Source organism: Gobio gobio, assembly GCF_949357685.1.
Source record: "Gobio gobio genome assembly, chromosome: 15".
NCBI lineage: Eukaryota > Metazoa > Chordata > Actinopteri > Cypriniformes > Gobionidae > Gobio > Gobio gobio.
The window spans coordinates 41,122,248-41,133,447 of NC_137108.1; the positions used below are offsets into that span (position 1 = coordinate 41,122,248).

Genomic DNA, 11,200 nt, shown 5'->3' on the forward strand with positions numbered 1-11,200 from the left:
ATTTTTAACCCGGTTATGAATTATGTAGAGATAAGCGCTGAGTGTGCTCCGAGAAACTGCAGACTAATACATTCGTGAAACATGTGTTTATTATCTTCTTCCTAAATAATGTCTATATGGATGGGTGTGTATGTCTTAATAAAGCAGTGGTTTTCAACCAGGGGTCCGGGGCCCACTGGGGGCCTCAGCAAACTTAAAGGGTTAGTTCACCCAAAAATGAAAATTCTGTCATTACTTACCCTCATGTCGTTCGACACCCGTAAGACCTCCGTTCGTCTTCGGAACACAAATTAAGATATTTTAGTTGAAATCTGATGGCTCTGAAAGGCCTCCATTGGCACAATGCACGGTTCACTCTCAAGACCCTTAAAAGGTACTAAAGACGTTGTTACAAAGTCCATCTCACTATGGTTCTACAATAACTTTATGAATCGGCGAGAATAGTTTTTGTGCGCAAAAAAACCCTAAATAACGACTTAGCCTATATAGTGATGCCGATTTCAAAACGGCCTCATGAAGCTTCAAAGCATTATGAATCAGTGAGTCGAAACATGATTCGGATCACGTGTCAAACCACCAAACTGCTGAAATTTGACAATCCAAACTGCTCATTCGGCTCACTGATTCATAACGCTTCGAAGCTTCATGAGGCCGTGTTTTGAAATCGGCATCACTATATAAGTCGTTATTTAGGGTTTTTTTGCGCACAAAAACTATTCTCGCCGATTCATAAAGTTATTTTAGAACCACTGTAGTGAGATGGACTTTGTAACGACGTCTTTAGTACCTTTTAAGGGTCTTGAGAGTGAACCGTGCATTGTGCCAATGGAGGCCTTTCAGAGCCATCAGATTTCAACTAAAATATCTTCATTTGTGTTCCGAAGATGAACGGAGGTCTTACGGGTGTCGAACGACATGAGGGTAAGTAATTAATGACAGAATTTTCATTTTTGGGTGAACTAACCCTTTAAGGAGACCTCAAGATGGCTTAAAGGGTTAGTTCACCCAAAAATGAAAATTCTGTCATCAATAACTCACCCTCATGTCGTTCCAAACCCGTGAGACCTTGGTTCATCTTTGGAACACAAATTAAGACATTTTGATGAAATCCGAGAGCTCTCTGACCCCTCCATAGACAGCTATGTACTAATTAACACTTTCAAGGCCCAGAAAGGTAGTAAAGACATCTTTAAATTGTTCATGTGACTCCAGTAGTTCAACCTTAACTTTATGAAGAGATGAGAATACTTTTTATGCGTAAAAAACAAACAAAAATAACAACTTTATTCAACAATTTATTCAATGACTTTGTTCTCCTACACTGTTGACGTAGTAAATACAGTGCAGTGCTTCCGAGTTATGCTTCAGAGCTGCCCCAGATCGCCGGCTTGCCATTGGCCGATGCTGTTCATGAGCACCACAACACATGCGTGTGATGCTGACACAGGAGCTGACCAACGTAGAGCTGGAGCTGGAGGAAGTGTCTAGGGAGAGGGAAGGAGGGAAGGAGGGAAGGAAGGAGGGAAGGAAGAAGGGAGGGAAGGAAGAAGGGAGGGAAGGAAGGAAGGAAGGAAGGAAGGAAGGAAGGAAGGAAGGAAGGAAGGAAGGAAGGAAGGAAGGAAGGAAGGAAGGAAGGAAGGAAGGAAGGAAGGAAGGAAGGAAGGATGGATCCATCCATCCATCCATCCATCCATCCCTCCATCCATCCATCCACTTCTAAACGACACTTCTAATTTCTGTAATTTATAAAATGGGGCAAGGGCTTCATAAAAAAATTTAGACAGTGGAGAACCTTGGCGTTAAAAAGATTGAGAACAACCAGAGTAAAGAATAGACCCAACTCTAGTGTTTTATTGGCTAATGGTGCGTTCAAGTCCTTTTTGAGTTGAAAAGTGTTTATGCGTCAGGTGAGTTCACTTTCGTCAGTGCAAGATGGCGGTCTGCCTTTTTAACTCTACTTCTAGAAAACGAAGAACAAAGAATGTGCATCTGGTGTGTTTTGTTTTAATCAATTTATGAAGCCAATTATAAATATTGTGGTATTCCGCCACGTTTCTCATTGACACGCCCCTAACTCATAAAGAACGGGGCTTTTGTATTTTCGACTTTGTGTAAATATTTTTTTTTTTTTTTTACATGACTTGAACACGCACCATAAGAACAGGGTGTGAATATGGAGGTTTGGGGCTTCCGAGTCTGACCATAATTAAAAGTTAATATGTTCCTGGATCAACATCTTTGTTGATCTTGGAACAAAGTTCCAATCAACCAATTAGATTTGAGTGACAGTTTACAGTTTATGACAAATTTAGGCTTACAGCCAGGGTCAGGTGCTTAATTTCCCTAATTTTAGGGGTAAGTTATGGATATGGTTAGGTTTAGGGGTAGGGATAGGGTTAGGGTTAGGATCAACAAAGTATGTTGATTCAGGAACATGTCTTTCATGGCAAAATCATGGTGACCTCAAATTAAGAAGCACATTTCTGGAACATAAGAAAAAATAGTTTGTAAATCAAGATTATGACATAAAACGTCATAATTATGAGATAAAAAGTCAAAGCTATGACAAACTAAGTCATCATTATGCAATAGAAAGTTTTTCTCAATTTTGACTTTTTGTCATAATGACTTTATATGTCATAATTATGAGCAATATCTCCAGAGGTGGACAAAGTACACAACTCCATTACTCGAGTAAAAGTAAAAGTACCACTGGTCAAATATTACTCTGTTACAAGTGAAAGTTGTTAAAAACTATGTTTACTTAAGTAAAAGTACAGAAGTACTTGCTTTTAAAAGTACTTAAGTATCAAAAGTAGATTTCCTTTTTTATGTCAATGCATTGATTATTGTTGCATTGTTGTATAAATGCACGCTATGCCATGGTGGTTTAAGCCAGTCAGTGATGCTCCATGCGACCACCTTAAACTAATTTAAATACTTAAAAGTTACAAAGCTTTTTACAAAGCTGCTGTCACTTTAAGGCAGAATGCACAAATCCTACACACTGATACACATCCGATATTCCCCCAACTGTTTACGTTCACTTAAGACATAACTTTGTTTACGTGAATACTTTCCAAAATGAAAATTGACATTTTGTGTGTATTGGTCTGTTTAAGTGCGAAAAACACACACAAAAGAAAGCTCTATTCAGTATTCGTGCTCTGGTATCTCAGAGGCACAACAAAAAACAGACTGAACTGAGCTCTTTCATCATGCTTTTTCAGATTCATCCATATGTCTGTGCTTCTCTTTCTCCCAGACATTTACATTTTGCACAAAAAAAAAACACTTTTAAAGAAGAAGAAAAAAATCATCCACTGACTTGCAAAGCTGCTACAGAAACGACTTTTGACTTTGAGAACCTTGATAGAAATGTAGTGGAGTAAAAAGTACGATATTTGTCTTTCAAATGTGGTGAAGTTAAAGTAAAATGTTCCCTAAAAAAAGAATACTTAAGTAAAGTACAGATACTCAAAAAGTGTACTTAAGTACAGTACTCAAGTAAATGTACTTCGTTACTGTCCACCTCAGCATATCTCACAATTATAAGCATGATTTTTACCTTATGTGGCATAATATGGCTTCTATAAATTAATGTTTGAATGCCTCAAAGAAATCAGAACAGCAAGGTTGGGGGAGAGTCTCAAAAATACATATACTTTTTTCATACAACATTTAAGTTTATCCTGAGGAAGTATTCATAGCAAAATCATGTTACCTTTAGCGCTTTCCTTAGGATCCATATCGGATGGCAAGCTAGAAATAAATGTGTCTTTTCCCCCCAGCACCAAGAATTAAAATGTCAGACCATGGAAATAACCAGTAACCTGCAACATTTTGAAAACCTCCAAAAAAGCACACAGGATATTTATGAATAGTGTCAAGGTAAGGCCCTCTGAATATTACTGGGAAACGTGACAGAACAGTCGATTACCAGACAATGTCAGCATGAGATAATAAATATTCATGAGCCCAGCCTCCGAAGGGCAGCGACATCACATCCACTTTAAATAGGCTGTTCGAACCAACAAAAAATAAATAAAAGACAGATTGTGCTAGCTACATAAACTTTGAATCTACTGCAAATAAAATTAAAAAAAATACATTTAAAATTCTGAAAACATTGATTGAAGGCTTTTTATTGTATGAAATGTTACAATTTATTTATTTTATGCAAACATTATGAAAAAATGGAAAATAATTCATAATGGCCCATTAACAACGATAACTATAATACGTTTTAATAATTGTTCTAATTTTATGAGAATATCCAACAGCCAATCAGAACCAAGTGTACTTTAAAGTGCAAGCATTTAAAGTGGCAGAAGACTTAACTGCAGCAAACGCTAATAATAAACAGAACAAAATCCTCTGTTGTTGTAAACGCTAATATAGTTATCATTCTCAAAACAATCCAAGAGCAATAATGAAATACAAAGTGCATTTTATTCATAAAATCAGCAAGAAGTGTGCTACAGATCCCACAGAACATTCCCGTACAGAAGTGTGTATATACCAGATGATGCTGCAACCAATGTTGTATTATATCAAACATTTCCATCAAAAAGAAAGAAAGCAAATGTTATAAAGTTTAGGTTATGTGAGGATTAAACTTTTGGCTAAACCGTGGCCGTTCAGGGGTTGGAGGCACAATCCACCCCAACCTTCAGGAGACTGGTTTCACTGCCGTAGAAATCAACATCAGTTTCATCATCCTGGAATAAAAAAAAGGTGAATTTGTTAGATCACATCTGTATGTCACAATCAGCAAAACACACTAATATATATATTTATATATATATATATAAATGTAAAGGTTGTCTGAATTTTTGCTGGAAAAAAAAAAGTTGACATTGTATAAAATATTGATCAATTTGTCAGCCATTTAGTCTGAGCAACTTAAAAATTAAACAGCAACCAAACTTGCAATTGCAATAACCAAACTTGTAATGTCAAGTTTGGTTGTGAGGGTTCAACTAGCAGGCTGCTGAGCATGCTCAGTTTGATCACTGTTGGTGCACTTGACACTTGACTTAGTATTTTTGGTCAAAGCATGGGGAGTTATGAATATTTGTTATTAAGAAATAAAAGAGGTTTTAGCTCTATGTAGTGTTTTTGATTGTATTTTGTTGTAAAAGCTGTACGTTTCAAGTCCCATTTAGAATGAATAGAGTTCTCTTTGGTGAGATTTCCATTTCAGAATATATACACAAACTGCTTAGAATTCTATATCGCCTTTTTAGTTTGCTCAACTATTACGATTATGTAATATCAATGTTCATATTAACTTAAAATGCAATCCTATTTAAATATGGATCTACAAGTAAAAACATTACGTTTGAGTTCATAGAACTTGTGTTGTGTTTGATGAAAGCACAGATCAACTTTAATTGTTAAGTTGAGTAAACTCAAATAAAAGTCCTAAAGCTGGTTGCCTCACGTTTTTGAGTTATTAACTTCTGATATTTTACAATGTGATTTGTGGTGTATAGCATGGGCGTCAGAAGCAAAAAAAAATGTGGGTGGGTCCTACCCCAGAAAGATTTTACTGGACATGATGTACAAATAGGCCGCTTTGTTCACTAAACGTCTGGTTGAGCCAGACAAAATTAAGGAAGACATCATATTATTTACAGCACCAATAGTGTAGGGGTAAAGCACATGACAGAAAGTTGACGCAAATCGACCCGAGTTCAAATCCGCCTTTTGCCGAATTCGCTCTACTCCCTTTTCCCATCACATATCAGATCGGAAAGGCATTTATTTTAAATACAAATTAAGAAAATATTCTAAATGTGGAAATAAAGTGCCTAACGTGTTTAATAATAAAGTATTTATCGGTTATGGGTAGGTTGAACCTACCGCTGTTGAACCTATAGATACGCTGAATTAGAGATGGTAAAAGTGAGTAGGCCCAATATCATTGGTCTTGGGTGGGCCACCTACATACAATGGTTCCGATGCCCATGGTGTGTATAGGATACACTAGCTATGCTTCCATCCACCCATTTTTATGCAAATTGAAGTAAAAAAAAAATTATAGAATGGAAACGGCAAGATGCATAAAATAAAAAACATATGCGCTCAATTGAGGACAACAATTATTTTATCCAATAGGAAGACATGAGCAAACTACAATAGAAACACATTTTCGCTACAAAAAAACCCCTCAATAGTGGATGTGATTGGATAACTGAACCAACCAGTGCATTAATCTTATTGCCCAGCATCTCAAATGTTGGTTTGATCGTTCTGAAATGCCTGAGCCAAAGTCTGTCATCACAATGGTTGGGCATAATTACCTCCCAGAAGTGTCTGACAAGATTGCGTTCCCAAACACCAGGCATCCGCCTCCGATTGCAAGATAACATGAGTGTTTATTGCGTTTCGTCTGCCTGATTGCAATTTCTTCCATTTTTATTACAGATATTTTATTACAGGAAGAGACCATTTTGTTTTCTTGAACACATGGGATGGAAACTGTGCTTTATTTGCGCAACTGTATGGAAACATAGCAGATGTGATAATAGAAACTCAAGTTTTCAGAATATAATTTACTAATAATTCCCTAATTTGTCATGTGGTTGATACATTTCAATTCACTTATTACCTGGTTGATGGCCCGGCTGGAAAAGACGGACAGAGAGATGCAGACGCACATTTGAAGAACAGACAGCACCAACAGAAGACCCTTCATTCCATCCATCAAATTCTAAATAAAAAAAATATTGCACACAGAAACATCTGTCATATGAATATGCTACAGGAAGACATATGCACCAGCATTCATTAAATGTAAACTTGAGGTCATCACTAGTTATAGACGTACATTATATCTCCAAAACATGTTTGAACATGCCCAATCATTTTCGTTGTTACAAGGGCTTTGCCCCGGTCTGATGCTGAGCTCCCAACTGAAGTATCCAGCTCCTGTAGCAGCCAGCAGAGCACAGATCACACTCATGGCCAGTGTGGCTTTGATCTGCACAAACACAAAGCATAAGAAATTGGACTTCTTACAGAAAGAAAGTGCTTTCAGGTTTTCAATAAACATTTGAAGACTTCAATAAATCCTGTGGAGAGTGCCGAATGCTGTAGATATCTGAACACACCAGGTATGCACTGAATGTAGTGTTTAAAAGACGTAAAAATATACAGTAAATTGCTCACCAAAAGAATTTGAATTTAGAATTTGCTCACCAATAAAGGACTGGATCTCCTGTGTGCAGCAATTGCCATGGATCCAGAGAGGACAAACTAAAAAACAAAAATGTATTACATTTGAATGTACAATTTATTTGGTTCATTAACCTGAAGCAAACTACAGAGGCTCTTTTTATGAGAAATTATTAGGGCTGTCAAAAGATTAATCGCGATTAATCGCATCCAAAATAAAAGTTTGTGTTTACATAATATATGTGTGTGAACTCTGTTAATTATTATTTATATATAAATACACACACAAGCATGTATATATTTAAGAAAAAAAAAATATTTTTATATATAAAACATTTATATTTATATACATTATAGATTATATAAATGTATATACAGTATATACATGCAAATATTTCTTAAATATATACATGAATGTGCGTGTATTTATATATAAATAATAATTAACAGAGTACACACACATATATTATGTAAACACAAACTTTTATTTCGGATGCGATTAATCGCGATTAATCTTTTGACAGCCCTAGAAATTATTAATAAAAAAAATTGATACAAACAATATCCTATTTTCAGACATGAACAATAAATAATCAGATTTATTAAATTACACCGATCAGGTGTAACATTATGACAGTAGGTGAAGTGAATAACACTGATCATCTCTCCATCACAGCACCTGTTAGTGGGTGGGATGTATTAAGCAAGGAACACACACAGCCGATGCCGACTAACTAGTGGCGACGAAAGCAGACTGCGAAGTCGGCTCACATCGGCAGCGTCTGGGACCAAAGTTGCCCTGACACACCAAGCCGACGCTCGACATCCGATGGCCAAGTAGCACATCTGTTCTGTGCCGGTGTAAGAGGAAATACCTTTCCGTACCAGCTGGTGGCAGTCTGTTTTCGATATTCAAAGCGGGAAACCGGAAGAGCTACAGGGATATATACCAAGTGGCAACCTCCCGCAGTTTCTCTTGAAGCCAAACCCGGAAGTGACAAACTGAAAATCATCGAGTGGCCACTAGGGACAGGCTCCAGAAGGGAGCAGAATCTCATTGAGCCCCATGTTAAAATGTCCAACTTTACAGCAGATTAAAACATCTTTACAGCCTGGTACAAACTGTGATTTTGGTCTATACGGCTAATTTTGCCCTTCATGACTACTGTGAGGGGGGTGATTTTTTTTATAACTCATTTGTTTACATTATATAAAACCTTAAAGTTCTGCATAATTAAAGGCATGGCCACTTCGAGTGACCGGTGGATAGCCATTTAACTGCTGTCTGTTAGTCATCGCGTCACCTCAGCTCCGCCCACGTCCCGCCTCTTTGCCCATTTTCTGTTATCCGGGAGTGACGCGCGATGACACGCTACCAATACTTTGCGCTTCAAAACTGCTCATCAGAATCCTATGGGTGACGTCACGGACACTACGTCCATATTTTTTTACAGTCTATGATGTAAACAAAGCAGCTCAGAATCTCACTCACCACAGACGGATTTGTTCTGTGTGTTCCCTCTTGACTCCGTCGTTTACTTGCTTCATCACTTCCGTTTTTTCCCCCTTTTTCGTGCACTGGTTCGCTAGCTGAACAGCCAGTCAGAATGATCATATGGCCCGACTGACCAATGAGCGCCGATTCAACATGTCGAATCGGCCAAAAATAGCCAACGAGGACCAACTTCAGCCGACGGTGCAGAACACACCGAGAAAACTTAGTTGGCCGACGCACGAAAACTGACAAACGGCCGACCGTCGGCTTGGTGTGTTCCGGGCTTTAGGCAGCAAGTGAACATTTTGTCCTCAAAGTTGATGTGTCAGAAGCAGGAAAAATGGGCAAGTGTAAGGATTTGAGCGAGTTTGACAAGGGCCAAATTCTGATGGATAGACGACTGGGTCAGAGCAAACTGCAGCTCTTGAGGGGTGTTCACGAACTGCAGTGGTCAGTATCTATAAAAAGTGGTACAAGGAAGGAACATTGGTGAACCGGCGACAGGGTCATGGGTGGCCAAGGCTCATGGATGCACGTGGGGAGCAAAGGCTGGCCAGTGTGGTCTGATCAAACAGATGAGCTACTGTAGCTCAAATTGCTCAAGAAGTTAATGCTGGTTCTGATAGAAAGGTGTCAGAATACACAGTGCATCGCAGTTTGTTGCGTATGGGGCTGCATAGCCGCTGACCAGTCAGGATGTCCATGCTGACCCCTGTCCACTGTCGAGGTGTTGACTTGGCCTCCAAATTCGCCAGATCTCAATCCAACCGAGCATCTGTGGGATGTGCTGAACAAACAAGTCCGATCCATTGAGGCCCCATCTCGCAACTTACAGGACTTAAAGGATCTGCTGTTAACATCTTGGTGCCAGATACCACAGCACACCTTTAGGGGTCTAGTGGAGTCCATGCCTCGACGGGTCAGGGCTGTTTTGGCAGTAAAAGGGGGACCAACACAATATTACCAATAATATCATAAGGTCATAATGTTATGCCTGATCGGTGTACATTTCAGTGACATTTATTGTGCATTATTGATTATAAAGCTTATATACATTTTAATATTATTAGGGCTCAAAATGTACACTCACAGGAAGTCCAAGGCAGATTAGATAGTCAGAACGCAGCATGTCGACAAGTAGTGTGATGGTACACAGACTCAAGATGACCAAACCAGCAAAAATCTGCACCAACTGCACAAATACAAACACACTTCAGGAAAATATACATCAAATGCATCAAACAAACTTTCCTAATCATCTAAACAGAGAGAGAATATTCAAAGGAAGATTGATTTAAAATCAAAAAAATTATGGGCAACATCTTTTGCAAACTGCTAAAATGCTTCAGCCTCTGAGAGTCCAAATTATTTTCTGTTGTCAACATGCTGTCAATAAAGCTTAACTTATATTTAATATTGATATGAAACTGCATCTGAATACATGTGCCCAGCTCTCACCCCCAGTGACAGAGGCTTCCCCTTCAGGAACATCCTTGTTCTTGGTGGCAGGTTGGACTTTTCCCCTTTGACGGAGCTCGCCATTAGTTCGGGAGACTCCATTTTTTCCTCCAGTGGGATAACATGAGTCACTACCCTCACTCCATTCGCCTCAGTAGTCATTGAAGAGGCCATGTCGCACAGAAATTCAAGGTTCACTTTTATGCTGTAACAACAAGGAAGCAAAAAACACATGAAACATGACGACTCACCAAACCTGTTTCTCATTTCCTGATAAAAATGTGCAAATCTCAAATATTTTTTTTTATTTACTTAAGAATGTTTGCTAAAAACAATGTAAATTTAAAACTATACAATTGAAACTGAATTAATAAGTTATTTATTATTTTATTCTATCTAGGGTATACAACAGGTGTTTTATAACACACCTTCAGTCAGTGGCTATGGCATTGATGGAAATGGAAGTCAATCACTCTGCATTTTGGGATATTATATGCAATATGCTCTTGTGTCGAACATTTTTGAAAATATAGGTCGTATGAATATGCTGTGCATAGAAATGTTACTGGACTGACCTGAACATAAGTTAATGTCCCGGATGTATAAACAGCTAGATTACAAAACAGTAGGCCTAAGAGTTGTGTAAGTATTCCAAAAGATATTTTTGCGATATGATAACCAAACAATGGCGTCTAGGCAGGCAGCTTACTAGATTCAAAGACGACGATACTACAAACGTTGCATAGAAAGCAGATTTTGAGGCACAGCTATCATATCTATGTAAATAATTTAATAATTGTTCACTACGCAGTACGAACTTGTCAATGCTGGGGAAAACGCTTGTAGTATACAAAAGAAAGAACGTTTGCTGTTTACTTACCGATTCAGTTGACGTGCGACCTTTCCGACAGAACAACAGTGAAACCTAAACAGGAAAATAAACTTCCTTCTCCTCCTACCGAATTAATTTAACCCCTTCAGGTACAGAGAAATAATTCTGTCAGTTCAATCCAGTATAACTAGTTCAGATGGTTTTGTTTTGACTGGGGTTTCCATCTATTTTGT

At 38.2% G+C, this 11,200-nt stretch overlaps 1 protein-coding gene across 1 annotated transcript; it reads right to left on the reverse strand.

The window, feature by feature from the left end:
* Positions 1-4,433: 4,433 nt before the first annotated feature.
* LOC307138762 (membrane-spanning 4-domains subfamily A member 4A) lies at positions 4,434-11,165 on the reverse strand. The gene is made up of 7 exons (XM_079837316.1): positions 11,016-11,165; positions 10,136-10,340; positions 9,768-9,869; positions 7,207-7,263; positions 6,836-6,988; positions 6,617-6,718; positions 4,434-4,721 (listed from the first exon to the last, which is right to left on the reverse strand). Exons 2-7 carry the CDS (start codon positions 10,307-10,309, stop codon positions 4,641-4,643), a joined length of 669 nt encoding a protein of 222 aa, XP_079693442.1. The 5' UTR covers positions 10,310-10,340; positions 11,016-11,165; the 3' UTR covers positions 4,434-4,640.
* Positions 11,166-11,200: the final 35 nt, after the last annotated feature.